At 42.6% G+C, this 20,403-nt stretch overlaps 1 long non-coding RNA gene and 2 gene segments (V, D, J or C); all 3 read left to right on the top strand.

The window, feature by feature from the left end:
- Nucleotides 1-19,783, top strand: part of LOC128618303 (uncharacterized) — a 194,429-nt gene extending 174,646 nt beyond the window's left edge. Inside the window, exon 4 of the long non-coding RNA XR_008387691.1 lies at nucleotides 19,712-19,783. This is a non-coding gene — a long non-coding RNA (uncharacterized LOC128618303). The remainder of the gene's footprint in view (nucleotides 1-19,711) is intronic.
- On the top strand, nucleotides 289-1,227 carry LOC128618302 (probable non-functional immunoglobulin kappa variable 6D-41). The segment is given in 2 exon segments: nucleotides 289-343; nucleotides 471-1,227. Coding segments are annotated over 2 exon segments (390 nt in total).
- Nucleotides 18,397-19,310, top strand: LOC128618288 (immunoglobulin kappa variable 3-15-like). The segment is given in 2 exon segments: nucleotides 18,397-18,600; nucleotides 18,728-19,310. Coding segments are annotated over 2 exon segments (435 nt in total).
- Nucleotides 19,784-20,403: the final 620 nt, after the last annotated feature.

Here is a 20,403-nt window from a genome sequence, read left to right as displayed (position 1 = left end):
ACCCGGGCGTCCTTCTTTTACACACTGGCGTTTCTTCTTAATTGAGTGACGAGTCATATTTATATTCATTTACGGATTTGTGTTGACTTGCGCTCGTTGATTATGTTCTTCACGTTTAAAATGTCTTTAATTAAAGACATGAAACAGCTGGTTTCACTAAAATCTCATTCCATGTGTTTGTACATTTGTACATGTGTGACTGAAATCAATAAGATCTATAAACCTGACAGCATCATCTGTATATAAAAGTGCAGTAATCCATGACAGTAATCAGCGACTTCACCCACAGCAACCATGAGTTTGATCAGCGTCTTCATCTGCACACTGGCCCTCTGCGCTCGAGGTAACACAATGTTTTATCTTCTACTGTTCAGCTGACAAATCCATGTGAAGTAGGCCGACTAGATGAACTTCAAACTCAACGTCATCATTAATGTAGGGAACGGATTTCTTCTTCTTCTTTTTTTCAGGATCCAGAGGTCAGGTGACTGTGACTCAGAGTCCTGCAGTGAAACCTGTTTCTCCAGGAGACACACTCACCATCAGCTGTAAAACCAGCTCTGATGTTTACCGCTGGAGTGATGGAGATGAAGATATATTCTGGTATCAGCAGAAAGCTGGAGAAGCTCCTAAACTCCTGATAAGATATGTGAAGAAGTTACAGTCAGGTATTCCAGCTCGTTTCAGTGGCAGTGGATCTGGATCTGATTTCACTCTGACCATCAGTGGAGTCCAGACTGAAGATGCTGGAGATTATTACTGTCAGAGTTATCATTCTATCAGTGGTAGCGATGTGTTCACACGGTGTTAGAGCGTCGTACAAAAACCTGTGTGAGTGTGACTGCTGCAGCTGGGACCTACTGCAGGTGCTGAGGGGGACGATGTGATACAGCACAATCACACACACACACACACAATCACACACACACACACACACAATCACACACACAATCACACACACACACACACACACACACACACACACACACACACAATCACACACACACACACACACAATCACACACACACACACACACACACACACACACACAATCACACACACACAGACACTCACACACACAATCACACACACAATCACACACACACACACACACACACAATCACACACACACACACACACACACACACACACACACACACATATACACACACACACACACACACACACAATCACACACACACACACACACACACAATCACACACACACACACAATCACACACACACACACAATCACACACACACACACACACACACAATCACACACACAATCACACACACACACACACAATCACACACACACACACAATCACACACACACACACACACACACACACCATCACACACACACACACACACACACACACACATATACACACACACACACACACACACACACAATCACACACACACACACAATCACACACACACACACACACACACATATACACACACACACACACACACACAATCACACACACACACACACACACACACACACACAATCACACACACACACACACACACACACACACACACACACACACTCACATGTCCACTGCAGGATAAATTTGATGAAGGTGAATTTACAGTAAGTTTATATTATTGAGCTGGCTTTGCTGAATCATACAGCTGTGTATCATCAGCCTAGCAGTGGAAGCTAACAGCATGTTAATGGATCATTTTACCCAGAGGCAGCATGTACAGGGAAAAGCAGTGGGTGTAGAACAGAGCTGTCTCAGTACTGTGATGAGGCCTAAATACTGACTGAGACATTTCATGTATGTGATTCCTAGTTTATCTGCTGAACTACAAAGCGTTTAGTTGTGAATGGAGCTACATTATCTAGCACGTAGTGGAACGTTAACTCTAAACATTCAGTCACTTGATGGAGTTCTGTGGGTCAGAGGGTGAACCAATCAGAGTCCACATATCTGGGAGATGTTCAATCATTCTCAGTACAGTAGTGGATGTGATTGTGCGCTTGATGCAGTAGTGAGTGAAGTGCATATATTATGACTCAGACACACTGTAAATAAAATGAGGTAGTGATTATAGAGATTTTCACATTAACAGGAGCAAAACTGTATCGCCTGAAAATGTCACTGATGTTCATGTTGCAACACAAAGCTTAGAAAAGAGAAAGTTCTACACCTCTCTGATCTCACAGCAGCTAATATTACTCAATAATCCTCTTTATCTGTGATCAAAATGTCCTTTTATTCCAGCTGCATGATCATTAACTCTCAGGATTGTATTGTTTTTCATCCTATACTGGGTCCCTGCATCACCGCTGGGTCACTGCCTGCTGTGGGCTGTAAATACTAATTAGTGGAAATGATTTTTCTGTTTGTTATGTTAATAAAAATCACCTCAAATGACTTAAATTCATTTTCAGATTTCGATAACACCTAGAGTATCGTTATAAATAATGGAGATGAACAGAAATCCAGATATAAATGATCAGATTATGTTTAATTTATCACATATTATTCACATGATGTCACGTGTGTTTATTTAAGATCACATCTGCAGTTTCAGGCCATAACGTTGAAAATCACATCCACATCACACTAACATTTCATTAAAACACAACAGTCAAATATTTCTCTATTAAATGTACACTGTAAACCCATACAAGTTGATTGAACTTAAACAATTATGGAAACTCATTGCCTAAAAAGTTAATTTTGCACTGCACTATAAACAAGGATAAAGAACACATCTAACAAGCATCTATTTGAAGTCACAATTTATTTCAATTCACTTTCCAAATTATGACAACGAAGACAAACGTCAGTTTTAAATCTTTAAACAGTTTTTTAAATCTTTGCCAAACACTGCACAGGCACAGTATGTTTTCTTATAATATATTAACATACCACATAAACATTCGCCAAACACTAAACGGGTATAGTTTACTTTTATTCATGAATTAATTTTTATTAATTTACTTTTATAATTAAGGCATATGGAGTTTTTGTCTAACCTGGAGACAAATGTATGTTTTCTTTTCTTACATGACAAGCTGATTTGTCAGTGCTAGAACATTGCTTTTAAACTCCTCCTTACCCAAACATAACATCACCTGCTCAGTGAAATTGAATTTGTTGCTCATGCACTTGGAGTAATCAACATGCAGGGCACAAGTGAACCCATAAACAACACACATGGCCTGGGGCAGGTTCTCTAAATTGTCCATCAAAACATTCCCCTCCAAGATGATTTCCACAGAGGATGGATGGAGGTGGAAGGACAGGGGATGCGGTGCCACATCTTCACCTTCTACACTGAGGATTCCAACTGGCACATGTTGGTATGAGTCCTCATCATCAGAAGCCTGAACATGTATATGGAGATTACTAAAACAAATTTTAGCTGTCTAATATTCTTTTAAATATCAATGAACTTTTATTGAACATGTTTTTGGTTAGTTATGTACATACATAATGATTTGTGAATTATGTACACAAATACATGCAGGAGTTTAAAAAACTGTAAATATTATGTTTGTATCTGTTTTTGAATATGAGTAATTGCATATAACATGAACTACTAATTTAGTTCTAATTAAATAATAAATTCAAGATGACATGCTAACTTAAAGAAAGAGATCACCCTGGAATGCATTTGAGTTTTAAATTGTCATGACAGGAATGACATTTTGCTTGATCTTTGGACATGCAGTAGTTCATTCAAGTTTCAGAACTCAAACTCCTCACGCCTCACAAGAAGAGCAGCCCCAAAATCACGTGCTGTCATGACGTCAACTATGTCATGACCCCTTCAATTTACATCATCTATGACAGGAAAACATATTAACAATACTTACAAAGCACGTTTTGAAGAACTCAGTTGGGTCATCATCAATAATTACTGTAAGCCCTCTCATGCCAACACATCTCATGTCAGCGAGGTCAGAGGTGCAGTGGTGGCAGAGACAACAATATATCATTTGTCAACATCAAAGGAAGGAAATTTCCATCAATCGTTATTTTGTCTGTCTTACTTAACAGTCATGAAGTAATGGTAATAGGCTGACTTCAAAATGAAGCTTACACTGGCATCAACTTAAATTTACAAACCTTGATTTGTTGCAGAAGATCACGCAAAATCTGCCCTCTTAGACCTCTCTTTGACCTGAAGATTCAAATCAGGTGTGGACAGTGAAGATCAAAAGAGCCATAGAATGCTTGTTGAAGGTTCTTCCCAAACACCCGGCTGAAGTCTTAGTGTAAAGCATTTGTTTACATCAGGAAATTGTCAAAACTGTCATATGTATCAATACTCATTTTGTTGCAGAAGATATGAACATGGGCATTTCACTTCACCTGATTTTCTATAAACACTGAAGAATCTCACTTACAAGAGCCTTGTCAAAAAGCTTCCTTTCTTCTTAAATACAGTATCAGGTCCATCTTCTGGTTGATAAAAAATGCATTATTTTTTCTTCATTTCATCCTCCAGTTGCTCTCTGGATATTTCAAGGCTGGAGGCGTCCTGCCCATCTATAAGGTCAGGGAGGTATTTGACCTCCCCTTTCCTTGGTTTCTTAATGTTCTTGTGAGGTGGCTCACTGCTGGTAGAATATCTCCATCTCTTCCCAGCATTAACCATGACGATTGTGTGTCCAGTGTTCCTCATTTTTGACCTGTAATTGCCCATTTTGCCTTTCAAACTGTTTGTCCACCCACAGTATCAGAAGGTGATCCTGGTTCTTGGGCATCCACAAATGCCTTAGCAACGGCTCGTACATCATCAGCAGTTGGTTATGCTTTGAAGGAGTATATGGTCTCTGCCAACTTTTGAAGAATGGTATGCTTCACTTCCTTTGTCACTTTTAGCTGTGTTCCATCACTCAAATAGATTACATTTGCTTGAGGAAGCCCATATTCAACATAGACAGAGAATATTGGAACCAAAAAGACATCAGTCCATGGCATTCTCTTTTCCTGGGTTGATTTAGAGATCTGTAATGTATCTGCTGTACTTGGAGTATCACTCAGTATTTCTCTGCGTGATTATCTGCATTTCACTTGATGACAGTAGCATCAATTCAATCACAGGAATGATATTCACAGTTGGTTTGTGAGGGAGTTCTGACAAATCTGTCATTTTACAAAGTTCATTATCAAACTCTGGATCTCAAAACTGTAAAGTAAAGTTATACTCTAGTGCCAGAGTATTTCTGAGACGACTAATCAAATCTTTAACTGAGCAGGGCTTTGGAGTCAGTGTGATTCTTTTCTGAATTTTCTGACCAAGTGCTCTCTGAATGTTCTCTGGGAAGTGGGTAACTAACACTAATGTAACCATAGCCATTTCCACAGCTAGCCTGAAAAAAGAATTGTAGCCTAGCTGATGGCTAAGAGCCGTCTGGTGTTTCACTGCAAGTGTCATGGCAACATTCTTAGAAGTTCTGGGCATCGCGTACAAGCTTTTTGAAGAACTTAGAAGGCTAATTAGACGACAGTTCTCCAGGCCATTTCCCCAAGTGTGCCCTTGGTGGAGAAGTCTTTTGAAATCAGCTGAGGCTGATGAGATTTGTCAGAGAATATGTCAGGAAATGATTGATAGCTTCATTGAAAACATCTAGGGTGATGTATTTCTTGGCCACCAAGTCTTTTTTTTTGCCACCAGAACTTATTTCTCTAAAACATCATGCGATATGTCAGGGGGATAACCACCAATGACATGGAAATGCTCCAAATTTGCTATGAGTGGGCATTGTCCTCTCACACCTGACTTTTTACCCAAATCTGGATCCTGCAAAGATTCCTGCACCTGCCTGTTGTGTGTCTTTCTCTCTCTGAGTCGAAATGGACCATTTTGTATCTCTTGGAGTTGTGCGTCAGTCCTGGATGCAATGCAAAATCTGCAAAACTTATCCACAATGAAGCTTTCATAAAACTCCTGTGAGAGTGAGCACCAAGGTTATCTGCTGACACATAGAGCACTGTTCCTTTAACACTTTTACCAAGATGCTCCATGTAGACCCCATGCTGTTCGATAGAGGCTAAATCACAAAGAAGTGGGTGCAATATTTTGTCATAACCGCACTCTTTAACTGTTGCAGCGTTACACAAATGAGAAAGCTGAATGGAGTTTAGTGCTGATCTGTATTTTCCAGGCAAGTTTGCAATAACTCTGTGAACTGCACACATCTTCTGCTTTCTTTTAAATGCTCCTAAAGGGTTAGCCACTTAAAAATTGTCAATGTACAGGCTCAGATCAGTTCTGAATTCATCACAACTAAGAAGGACATATTCTCTAAAGCTTGAGTCATCTCTACACCTATATTCATGTGGTTTATATTCTTGTTTTGACAAACCCTTATCCAAAATATCTTTCTTGTTCATGAATTTCTGCGGCATCTGTAAGAGGGGAACGTATGCTACTGTTTTCATTCTTTTCTCAGCTACATACTCTATGGACATTACCAGAGGAAAGTTGTGCATGACGTACATGTTTGATGCCCTCCTTTTACTGGTTACAGGACATCTATTTTTTCCCACAACATTTGGACAATATGACATTCTCTGCCACAGTCTCAACCAGCTCTTTCACAACTATCTGTCCAAATCTATCACATCTATATGTCCAAATGTTTCTGAAGAACATCCTTCACATTCTTGGGCAAAAGTGGCTGGGGCAACTGAACTATTTGCTAAAGCTGTTGAATTACTTCCTGAACAGAGATCTCTGGTATGTGAAGAATGTGAAGAGCACACTCCCGAGAGTAATTAACACTGTCATCATTTTCATTCTCATTACAATCTGTGCTTACTATTAACTCTGGTTTAAACATTTTCTCATTGTGATCTCGCTGCTGCTTACTTTATTGTGCACTGAAAGTGGAATACACTGCTTTGAAAACTACAGCCTTGAAATGGACACTGAACATTTTGGTGGTCGTTGATACGTCTACGCTGAAGGTGGGCAAAATATTCAGTATCCTGACAGGGTTCAAGAAAATCACAAAGCTGACAGTGAACCTTAACTTGGAACTTTCTCACAGATTGTTGCTGCTGAGTTGCTGTATGAAAACGAGTTTTTTAACGCTTTTGATTAAAAAGTAATTCAGGGACCTATCACCACAACTTAATTAAATGTGTGGATGCAAGATAAAAATTCTAATTTATTTATTTAATTAAATATTTAAAGTTGTAAACATTGTTTTGATGAGTTGTAATTATCAACATTATTATGTCAACACATCACCTTAATATTGTGTGTAATTTAAACTGAAATTTCTGCCTTGATTTAAAACAAAATTTAAGTTGTAGTACATTTACATTTACATTTATTCATTTAACAGACGCTTTTATCCAAAGACTTACAAATGAGAGAATACAAGCAAAGCGATCTATCAAGTAGAGAACAGTACAAGTAGTGCTACCATACAAGATCTATTAATTGAGTTCTAGAAGAAAGTAGTAACTTAACGAAATTAAGGCTTGATAACTTCAAGTCATTAATGTCAAGTCCGTACCCATTTAACATGTCTGGACAAATTCAGACAGTTAAGACTGTGCTAGAGGACCTGTAGACTGAATAAATACTATACAAAGGACATTACAATGTGAGTATTATTTCACTTACAAATAAATTCTACTAAAGCAATGAATTTGGGAATATTCTCAATTGTGATATGACCAACAGTGGACTCGTGTATAGGCTACACCTGCTAATACAGCTGATGGACCATTTTGCACTACTACACGTAGCTAATGCTAGTCATATTTAACAGTGTAATTTGAAAATCTACTCTTTAGTTTACCATAGCAGTGGAAAAGAACAAAAAATTTTCATTTGACAAATCTGCTCATCTAGAGAGGGCTTTTCATTTGTGCTACAGGAAAGAAAAGCATGATTACATTTCTGCTTATTCGTGTAAAGTACATCGTGTAATCTAATTTCATTTATTGATATTGATTTTTGATTTTTTTTAATCTTTAGTCATTCACACATATAGCCTTCTAGCTCCATTGTAGTCAGTTTGAATTAGTCAGAATTAGCAGCTTTTGGACTGTGGATAGTTCTATGAGAGATAAAAGTAGTAGACGCAGAGTGTTTCTTTTTGTCTATATTAATAATTTCATTCAGTGCTTTTATGTCTATAAAACCTGCAGAGATGTTAGGTATGAGATGTGTATTGTAAACTACACCGGATTTGTCATATCTCAGCCCTGCCAAGACTCAATTTCCCAGGAGGCAACACTCACTCCCAACATGGCTGCTGCAAACGACACCTCCCGCTCACGCATGCGCTCACCCTCCCCAGAGTTCTAAGCACACACCTGCAAGCCATTACAAGGACAATATTAGAGAGACTGTGGAAGAGAGGAGAGTTTGCGAAGTAATGTTCAGTTGACTCGTTTCTCTGTCATTTCCTAAGCCGTTTCTCGTACATTGACTAAGCTACCTTTTGACCAGTTTTTCCGCCCTTGACTTCGAGCTCTGCCTTGCCTCCTTTGTTTGTTTGACCGATCACTTGATCCTCGCCTGTTTATCGACCATGAACTTTGTCTGTCCCCTTTGGATATTTCTGCCTTGATTCCTGTCACCTGCGACTGCCTCCGCCCCCACCTACGGTACGAGACAGATTACTTCGCCGTTTACAATGGAAGCAGCGGGTGATCCGCATGTGCAACAAGCCATTGAAAGCCACGGCCGGGTTCTAAGCGGCCATATGCAACAAATAGCCAACCTGAACGAACAGGTAGCTAAGCTAAACTAGGTCGCGCCAGCCGCTACTACAGCATCTCCGCGTCTTCCTTCTACCCCGGTACCGGAAAAATATGATGGAGATCCGACCCGTTGCCGAGGCTTCCTCCTTCAGTGCTCCTTGTTTTTTTCTACATACCCCGACATGACAGAAAATCACAAGATCATCCATTTTATGGAGTTGTTAACCGGAAGAGCACTACTCTGGGCCACAGCCGAGTGGGAGCAGGCAGATGGTTCCATCGCTACATATGATCAGCTGACTGAGCGATTCCGGATTGTATTCGATCATTCTCCCGACAACAGGGAGACTGGGGAGGAACTGTTAACTCTGCAACAAGGGACACGCTGCGTGGCGGACTATGCGCTGGAATTTCGCACTGTCGCAGCTAGAAGTGGATGGAACCAACCCGCTTTAAAAACCATGTTTCGCAGCGGATTAAATCCTGACGTCGTGACTGAACTTGCCTGTCGCGATGATCAACTAACCCTCGATTTGCTCATCAGCCTAGCCATCCGTCTTGACTGACTGCTACAAAGTCGCCGTCCAACATACAGTGAGGGGAATCTGGCGGTACAAGCTCCTTGGGCTGAACCTATGCAGCTAGGTCGATCGAGGGTTAGTAAGGAGGAGAGAGAACGAAGACGTCGAGAATTTTGATGTTTCTATTGCGGCGTGGAGGGGCATTTCATCCCACAATGCCCTCTCAAACCACGCGGAGCCACAAGAGAGAACACTGCAGCCAAGCAGCATCAGCCAGAGGTGAGTGTGGGTTCAGAAACCCGGAGCTCATCTCAATCTGCATTTTTCATGCCTGTGGTATTAGAATACTCAAACCTGTCTTGTACTCTAGAGGCGCTAATCGACTCAGGAGCAGCAGGGAATTTCATTGACCAGTCCACCGTCCAGCAATACAATATATCCGTTCGACCGCTACATACTCCGCGCCGGATCCAAGCCATCGATGGGGCTCCCATCGGGAGGGGGCTCATCACCCACTGCACTGAACCAATCACCCTCCAAACCAGTGCACTTCATCAGGAGAGTATCGTTTTTTATGTCACGATTTCAACCCGACACCCAGTGGTCCTGGGCCTTCCCTGGCTAGAGCACCATAATCCAGTCATTTCCAGGACTCAGAAGGAGATCACGCACTGGTCCCCTCATTGCATTAAGAATTGCATTCGGGCACCTGTACTCATGTTAGCTACCACGTCCATAGAAAGTCCGAACTGTACCACAACCATCCACATTCCCATGGAGTACCAGTACCTCAGCGAGGTATTTAGTAAGAAAAAGGCGAGTGGCTTACCCCCTCATCGGCCCTATGACTGCACTATTGATTTGCTACCGGGAGCTATGCCACCCCGAGGAAGGGTCTACCCCCTAACACAGAAGGAGCAGCGCGTGATGGAGAATTACATTCAGGAAGCCCTACTCCAGGGTTACATACGACCCTCCACGTTGCCAGCATCCGCCGGGATCTTTTTTGTGGAAAAAAGGGTGGGGGCTTGAGACCGTGTATAGATTATAGAGGCCTAAACCAATGTTGCAGCAGGTATCGCTATCCTCTACCACTAGTCCCCGTCGCTTTAGAACAGCTACGTACTGCCACCATTTTTACTAAGCTAGATCTGCGCAGTGCTTACAACTTGGTCCGGATTCGAGAAGGGGATGAATGGAAGACGGGGTTCAGCACCACCTCCGGGCACTATGAATACCTGGTCGTGCCGTACGGACTTTCTAATGCTCCCTCCGTTTTCCAGTGTCTGATCAATGACGTCCTACGAGAAATGCTGGGGCATTACGTTATCACATATATTGATGATATCCTGATTTATTCCAATTCCAAGGAGGAACAGATTCCTCACTTGCGCCAAGTCTTGCAACGACTACTCCACCACCAATTATACATCAAAGCAGAGAAGTGTGAATTCCACAGAGACACTATCTCCTTTTTGGGTTATATCATCAGCCCTGAGGGGATTACCATGGATCACAACAAAGTCCGAGCCGTGGTAGAATGGCTCAGACCCGTGACGGTGAAGGAGCTCCAAAGATTTCTGGGCTTCGCTAACTTTTATAGAAGATTTATTCGGAATTTTAGTTCTATTGCAAATCCACTGGCATCTTTGTTAAAGGGAAAACCCAAACGCCTGTCCTGGAACCACGCTACCCAGGCTGCATTCGATCGACTCAAGAAGGCCTTCACGACTGCTCCCATCATTAAACACCCAGACCCATCCAAACCGTTCATTGTGGAGGTGGACGCCTCCAAAACAGGTGTAGGAGCCGTTCTATCACAACGTTTTGGAGAAAGGCCCAAGCTCCACGCGGTGGCCTTTTTCTCATGCAAATTATCCTCTGCTGAAAGAAACTATGACGTGGGGAATCGGGAACTCTTGGCCGTCAAACTAGCACTCGAGGAATGCTGGCACTGGTTGGAGGGAGCCACACACCCCTTTGTCATCTTCACGGACCACAAGAACCTCGAATACCTACGTAAGGCTAAAAGGTTATCATCTCGACAAGCCCGATGAGCGCTGTTCTTCACCAGGTTCCAGTTCTCCCTGTCGTACTGTCCCGGGTCAAGAACACCAAGGCTGACGCCCTGTCTCGTCTAGACCACAAGGAAGTATTGAACAGCCACGAGGAAAACATTATTCCCCCCTCATGTATCATAGGAGCTCTAGAGTGGGAGCTGGATCAAGTTCTGGGCAAGGTTCCCGCGTCTCAAGTGCCTGAGAACTGCCCTCGGGGAAGACTCTTCGTTCCTGAATGTCACCAACAAGAACTCGTTATCTGGGTCCACACGGTAGTACGTACAGGGCACCCAGGGGCCCAACGCACGTATCAGTTGCTACGGGAGAAGTACCGGTGGCCCAATATGGAGAGGGACATACACCGTGTGGTGGCCTCATGTTCTTCATGTGCACGAAGTAAGGTACCACGGAGACTTCCAGGTGGAAAACTCAAGCCACTACCCACACCAGAACGCCCCTGGTCACACATATCAACCGACTTTGTAACCGACCTACCCAGGTCCCAGGGAAATACAACCATTCTGGTCACAGTGGATCGATTCTCGAAGTCGGTGAGATTCATTCCCCTACACCATCTACCAACTGCATTTATGACTGCGGAGATGTTATTTCAATATGTGTTCCGGTACTTCGGCATTCCGGAGGAGATAGTGTGCGATCGTGGACCTCAATTCATCTCTAGAGTATGGTCCTGTTTTATGGAGAAGATGGGAATCACAGTGAATCTCACGTCAGGCTACCACCCCCAAGCCAACGGCCAGGTAGAACGGATCAACCAGGAGTCAGGCCGATTTCTCAGAACGTTCTGCGTCTCCAACCCCGAGGATTGGAGCAGATTTCTTCCATGGGCCGAGTATGCTCAAAACTCTCTCCGACACTCCGCGACGCAACTCACACCTTTTCAGTGCGTACTTGGGTACCAGCCCCCTTTGTTTCTGTGGAACGTGACTCCCACGGAATCTCCAGCTGTAGACCAGTGGTTCAGGAGAAGAGAACAGGTCTGGTCTGACACACACCAACGCCTGAGTCAAACAGCAGCCACATACAAACACCTTGCTGACCGCCGCCGCAGTGAGCATACCCGCTACCAACCCGGCGATAGGGTCTGGTTATCAACCAAAGACTTAAAGCAGCCTCATGGCTGCAGAAATCTCATGCCACAATACACTGGGCCCTTTAGGATCAGCAAACAGATCAACGACGTTACCTATCGTCTAGAGTTACCCCGACACAGCCGCGTAGCCCCATCATTTCACGTGTCCCGTCTCAAGCCGGTCGTCACCGGACCTCTAGCTACAGAGGTGCCCTCCGAAAGCCCTCCGGTTCCCATGGAAATTGAAGGCCAACCGACCTACTTAGAATACTTGAATATTTGGTTCAGTGGGTAGGCTATGGACCGGAGGAGCAGTGTTGGGTCCCGAGACAGGACATACTAGATCCGCTGCTCATCAATGATTTTCATGCAACTCACCCTAATCTTCCGAGTCCACGACCCCGGGGGAGGCCCAGGAGATCCTCGGCTCCCGGAGTGAGCCCTTTGGGGGGGTTCTGTCATATCTCAGCCCTGCCAAGACTCAATTTCCCAGGAGGCAACACTCACTTCCAACATGGCTGCTGCAAACGACACCTCCCGCTCACGCATGCGCTCACCCTCCCCAGAGTTCTAAGCACACACCTGCAAGCCATTACAAGGACAATCACACCACAGTATTAGAGAGACTGTGGAAGAGAGGAGAGTTTGCGAAGTAATGTTCAGTTGACTCGTTTCTCTGTCATTTCCTAAGCTGTTTCTCGTACATTGACTAAGCTACCTTTTGACCAGTTTTTCCGCCCCTGACTTCGAGCTCTGCCTTGCCTCCTTTGTTTGTTTGACCGATTGCCTGATCCTCGCCTGTTTATCGACCACGAACTTTGACTGTCCCCTTTAGATATTTCTGCCTTGATTCCTGTCACCCGCGACTGCCTCCGCCCCCACCTACGGTACGTGACGGGATTTTAGTTTTTATGAGTAAGCAACTTAAAAACTTGTGTTTATTTTACAGATTATTAATTTAGTGTTAATTGAAAGTACATTTGATTTTAGAGGAAAAGATCATTTCTCTAACTCAATGCAGTTTGTTGGTTGAAACTAATTTCATTAAAAGTTGTCATGTTTTTGAGCCTAAACATTTGTTTTTAGTGTGTGTGTGCGTGCATGGTGCGTGCATGGTGCGTGCATGGTGCGTGCATGGTGCGTGCATGGTGCGTGCATATTTTTGGTTGGATGTGTATGGAAATTCATTATTTATTATTTCATCGGCCTTGTGTGTGTGTTGGGGGGGGGGGGAACGCAACAGATTGCTACAAACCTTTATTATATAAACTATGATCCATTTTTAACCTTCATCTGTTAAGATAATGACATAAGTGTAGACCATATGTAATATTATCTTTGGTATACATCTCTCAACATAATTATGATTGATGATGATGACCTTTGACCTGTTAAGAAAATGACAGTTGGTGATGACCTTTGACCTGCCAAGATAATTATAATTGCTGATGACCTTTGACCTAGACCTGTCAAAACCAATTAGTGTTATGGACCATACAAACTAAACCTCTCTCTACTGCATCTTCTTTTGTATTTTTTTCTGTTCTCCAGATTTTCCACATAAAAATCATGGCAGAAATAGGGAAGATGTTTTTCAGGGCAGAGGATCCAGGAAAAATACACAAATATTCCATATTGGACATACATAATTTCGAGTATGTATGCATGTTCAAAGTATTCAAACATATTCTTACAGAACGTATCGATTCATACGATTACACAATAAACCATTACGGTGAATACTTTAAGTCAAAAAGATGGTACAGGAATAATCTAAAAACATTTCTGTAGCAGGCATCCTTGTTCTGTTGTTTAAATCTGTTGACTAATGGTGATATCTGTTTGTAGTGAGAGCCCCTGTTCAGTACAAGAAGGGCTGAAATGCGTTCACACACCTCATCTCTTGTTGCATTCATGGACATTATCAAGGACACAGTATCATATCACAGACATCACAGTGACGATGAGGATAAACTGAGAACGTTGATGCACTGCAGTGCACTAATAGCTCCACGGAGATTCAGAACATCCTATTGAAAGACTGCAGCAGTACTTCGTGAATGATATAGGGGAAGGTAAACATGTTGCTGTTCTCTTTAGTGCCATGGGAGGAACTGCATAGCTTGACTGACACACACTGACCTGCCAAAAAGACTTTTGCAGATCTTCTACAACTGATGCGAGAACATTTGTCACCCAAACCATTATTATTTGCAGACCATTTTCACTTATATGGCCGAATTAAAGAAGTTTAAAGAATTAAAAAGAACATAGAATTGTCAGTTTGGGGATGTGTTAAATGATGCGTTGCATAATTATCTGGTATGTGGAATACATCACGAAGGAAACAGGAAGAGACAGTTGACTTGGACAGATCTGATGCTTAAACAGGCATTTAAGAGACTGCTATGCCCATGGAAACTGCAGCTGAAGAAGCTCTCACATTACAAAGTTACATAAAGGCTGGAAATGTAAATTAACTGTCATCAGAAACTTTTGACAAACAGTCAAGAGTTGGACCATCACCATTCTCATCGCGACCATCAACCATCACCCTTTTCATCTCAACCATCACCCATCACCCTTCTCATCTCAACCATCAACCATCGCCCTTCTCACCTCAACCATCACCCATCACCCTTCTCATCTCAAACATCAACCATCGCCCTTCTCACCTCAACCATCACCCATCACCCTTCTCATCTCAACCATCACCCATCACCCTTCTCATCTCAACCATCAACCATCATCCTTCTCACCTCAACCATCACCCTTCTCATCTCAAACATCAACCATCACCCTTCTCATCTCAACCATCACCCATCACCCTTCTCATCTCAACCATCAACCTTCTTACCTCAACCATCAACCATCACCCTCTCATCTCAACCATCACCCTCTCATCTGAACCATCACCCTTCTCATCTCAACCATCACCCATCACCCTCTCATCTCAACCATCACCCTCTCATCTGAACCATCACCCTTCTCATCTCAACCATCACCCATCACCCTCTCATCTCAACCATCACCCTCTCACCTCAACCATCACCCTTCTCACCTCAACCATCACCCTTCTCACCTCAACCATCACCCATCACCCTTCTCATCTCAACCATCACCCATCACCCTTCTCATCTCAAACATCAACCATCACCCTTCTCACCTCAACCATCACCCATCACCCTTCTCATCTCAACCATCAACCTTCTTAGCTCAACCATCAACCATCACCCTCTCATCTCAACCATCACCCTTCTCATCTCAACCATCACCCATCACCCTTCTCACCTCAACCATCACCCATCTCATCTCAACCATCACCCTTCACCCTTCTCATCTCAACCATCAACCACCACCCTTCTCACCTCAACCATCAACCATCACCCTTCTCATCTCAACAATCAACCATCACCAAAGTTAACACCATCGTGCCTTGCACTCCCCCCCCCCCCACTGATTATTGTCACCTGATTGAAGGTGTTTCAGGGGATCATCAAGCTTCTGTTCCAGAGGTAAGTCCATGAGGAGACAGCAGCTTACCTAACACACCGTCCTGCTTTATTCCAACACCTCCTCCTCCTCTTTCTCAAAAACACACTATATACCTGGAAGTGTCTGGTGCTAGTTCCACACACTGCGTTACTGATCAGGACCCACCCAGTCCCCAGTGTTACACATGAGTTTATATGTTACACACCTTCAGTTATAGTGTTATAATAGTTAAGAGCAGCAGAGTTCACCCCATATAACCTGGGAATGTACAATACAGTGGATTTACACATGTGACCTTAAACACAGTGTTGATGTCTATTACTCACTGGATTTAATTATATTATAATCATTAATATGATAATAAAGTCATGTAAATTGCATTGATGTGTTTAGAGAGAGTGAAAGTGTTCAGTGTTTTGTGGATCTTTACAATAATCAATGTGAATGTGAACATACATGAGAAATGACAAATTAGGTATAATCAGTTTAATATAATTTAACACAATTTAAATCTGGATCTGATGAAACCGATATTTATCCTTATGTTTGGCTAAATTGTTAAATACTACACTTAAGTTACATGTGAGGAAAAAAAATCATAATTCTTAATCAGAAAAACACAGACGATCATTTTCAGTTTAAATTCAGTGTCCAGTTCTGACACCAAGCAGGAACAGATGAAGGAGATGACGACTCTTCCGTACTGTTAATATAAAATAAGTGTGCAGTGTCAGTTACCTCAACCATAAATCCTGCACTAAAGAAAGACATGAAAGCAGCTTCCTGCTCCACACCCAGCTAAACACACAGAGACAGTTTTAACCAGTAAAACTGAGAGATCAGTGAAGTGAGAGAGAGATTTACATGAAGACGGCTGAGTGATCCTCTTTCTCCCAGAATAGAGCAGCACTTTCACCAGATGTTCAACTTCCTTCAGCCAAACTCACTGAAGCACAACACACAGCACTGAATCTACAGCTAAACACACTCTCTCATCACGCTGATAATGACTATTCACTCTAATAAAAGAACACACAATGTCCAAAATGAAGCTTTATTTCAGCAGAGCAAAACTACAGGAAGAGCAACAGGACAGTGAAGAGAGTAAAGACAGAAATGTCAGCATTGTGTAGAATTGAAACTCTATTGTAGATGGATGTGTAAGCAGCTCAGTGTTCAATTCTATCTTGGAGCTGTTAGACTTCACACTGGCTCTTTCTGAACGTGACCGGATGATCGACGTTGTCATGGGAGACCTTACAGACAAACTCCTCCCCCTTTTCCCAGAGCGCTTTGCTGAGGGTCAGGGTGCTGCTGCGTGTGTACCCGTCCTTCTTCTGTTCTTCGGCGCTGGTCAGAACCCCGTCCTTCACCTCTGAGCCGTCCACTGTCCAGCTCACCAGCGCCCCCTGTGGAGAGTAGGCAGACAGCAGGCAGAGCAGCGAGGCCGATCCCTCAGACAGCTGCAGAGAGGAGGGAGGGAGCAGAGACACGGAGGGCTTCACCGTGGGACCGGCTGGAGACCACAAACACACAATAAACACACATTTACACACGCTTACACAACATTTACTCATCACTGCTGATTCACATTACTGCAGTTCAGTAGAACGACTCAGCAGGAGAACGTTTACTAGTCACTCGTTATATTGTGGAGCGACTCGGACTTTGATCAGATTTATACTGGGAGTGTATTTCAGTCCTCCTAAGTTGTTCTGTTACTTTTACATGTAGTCCTACAGTAAAATAAAGACACTGATGATGTAAATACACTGATATTCCACAGAATCAGGGCTGGAAAATACAACATCACACCTTCCCTTTGAGTTTCCTGATAACAAGATTTACTCGATTATAAATCACATATCTGGCAAAAAGTCTGAGAAATCAGTCCAGTGATGGAAATAACCACATCACACCACATCCACCTTTCTACACACTGTTTATCTTTGTTTGGAGATTCAAAATCAGTACATCAGTGAAATGATAGAAGGCTAACAGACACAGGATTAAGTTTTATACCATGTCCTTCACAGCACACAATATGAACTTAAGAAGCTGTGAATGTAAAAGTGCTCTGTTTACTGAGGAACACACTGCGTACTTATTCAGCTAACAGCTCACTCCTCATTTATTCTTTCTTATAAATTATTTTTATTTTACTGTCAGAGTTTTTAAAAAAACACCTACATTCATTATCATTAAGTACAAATCCATAATAAATAAATAAGTAAGTAAATAAATAAATAATTTAGTGAATTTATAATGCCTACATTATTTACTTACTAGGGTTCAACAAAAACATAAACAAATAAAATAAATAATTTTCTGTTTGTCTAAACTTTATTCAATATTCTGAGTAACGATGAAAATAAAAATATAGAATTTTAAATAAAGAAGAGAGACTTACTGACGATGAGTTTGGTTCCTCCACCGAAAGTGTACCACAGTGATACATTCTAATGAAACCGTCGTACAAAAACCTCTGTTACATTACAGTGATCACACACACACACACACACACACACACACACACACACACGTTTCCATAGAGAGAGGTTCCACTTTGCATTAGCAGCTCATGCTTCAGCGCTCTGCGAGTGTTTATAGCCCTGTGACTTTAACACTTCATGACTGAGAGCTGCTGCTCAGCGACTTCACCCACAGCAACCATGAGTTTGATCAGCGTCTTCATCTGCACACTGGCCCTCTGCGCTCGAGGTAACACAATGTTTTATCTTCTCCTGTTCAGCTGACAAATCCATGTGAAGTAGGCCGACTAGATGAACTTCACACTCAACATCATTATTAATGTAGGGAACGGATTTCTTCTTCTTCTTTTTTTCAGGATCCAGAGGTCAGGTGACTGTGACTCAGAGTCCTGCAGTGAAACCTGTTTCTCCAGGAGAGACACTCACCATCAGCTGTAAAACCAGCTCTGATGTTGATAGTGACTGTGGTGGAAGCTATGACTGTTTGTCCTGGTATCAGCAGAAAGCTGGAGAAGCTCCTAAACTCCTGATCTATTATGCTGATGAAAGAGAAACAGGTATTCCAGCTCGTTTCAGTGGCAGTGGATCTGGATCTGATTTCACTCTGACCATCAGTGGAGTCCAGACTGAAGATGCTGGAGATTATTACTGTCAGAGTTATCATTATATCAGTGGTAGCGGGGTGTTCACACAGTGTTAGAGCGTCGTACAAAAACCTGTGTGAGTGTGACTGCTGCAGCTGGGACCTACTGCAGGTGCTGAGGGGGACGATGTGATACAGCACAATCACACACACACACACACACACACACACACACACACGCGCACACACACACACACACACACACACACACACACACTCACACGTCCACTGCAGGATAAATTTGATGAAGGTGAATTTACAGTAAGTTTATATTATTGAGCTGGCTTTGCTGAATCATACAGCTGTGTATCATCAGCCTAGCAGTGGAAGCTAACAGCATGTTAATGGATCATTTTACCCAGAGGCAGCATGTACAGGGAAAAGCAGTGGGTGTAGAACAGAGCTGTCTCAGTACTGTGATGAGGCCTAAATACTGACTGAGGCATTTCATGTATGTGATATATAATATAGTTTGTATATTATGTAAGCCATAGAAAATCACTAATTGGATGTGACAGGTATAGGTCAAAGGTCATAATCATTATAATTAAATATAATGACAGGTCAAAGGGTCATCATAATCACTTATAATTACGTTAAATCCGGTTCCGATGTATTCCAGATGTATTCCAGACACACGCACACACAAGTTGTTTCCTTTCCCATAGATTGTGATACGCTCATGAGTTAGGCCTAGGTCAAAAAGGTCAATGATAATTATTGCTGCATGTTCATAGCTATAGCTTTCACACGCGTATAACCCCCGCCCCTCCCTGCTTAGGTTGTTTTCATGAGTTAGGCCTAGGTCAAAAAAAGGTCAGTGATAATTATTGATGCATGTTCATTCCTATAACTTTTCCTATAGCTCCGAAGCAGTTCCGCAGACACACACACACAAACAGATACAGACACACACACACACACACACACACACACACACACACACACGCACGCACACACACACACACGCACACACACACAAACAGATACAGACACACACACACACACACACACACAAACAGACACACACAGCCACACACACACACACACACACACACACACACCACACGCACACACACAGCCACACACACACACACCACACGCACACACACAGCCACACACACACACAGCCACACAGACACACACAGACACACACACACACACACACACACATACATAACCTGTCCAATCAGAGCAAAAGAAAATAAAATCCGGTAGGTGATGTTATAAGCACCATAAGTTTATAGAAGAAGAAGGCCTCACCCACCCTCTAGGTATAAAAATACTCTGTACTTCGAAGATCGTGTGTGAGCTTACAACATGTCTGCTGCTTGTCCTGATGCACCGAAAAAAACTCACTCTTTTTTGGGAAGATTACAAAAAAATTTA

Source organism: Ictalurus furcatus, chromosome 14 (assembly GCF_023375685.1).
Source record: "Ictalurus furcatus strain D&B chromosome 14, Billie_1.0, whole genome shotgun sequence".
In the NCBI taxonomy this organism is placed as follows: domain Eukaryota; kingdom Metazoa; phylum Chordata; class Actinopteri; order Siluriformes; family Ictaluridae; genus Ictalurus; species Ictalurus furcatus.
This window is presented reverse-complemented; position numbering and strand designations above follow the sequence as displayed.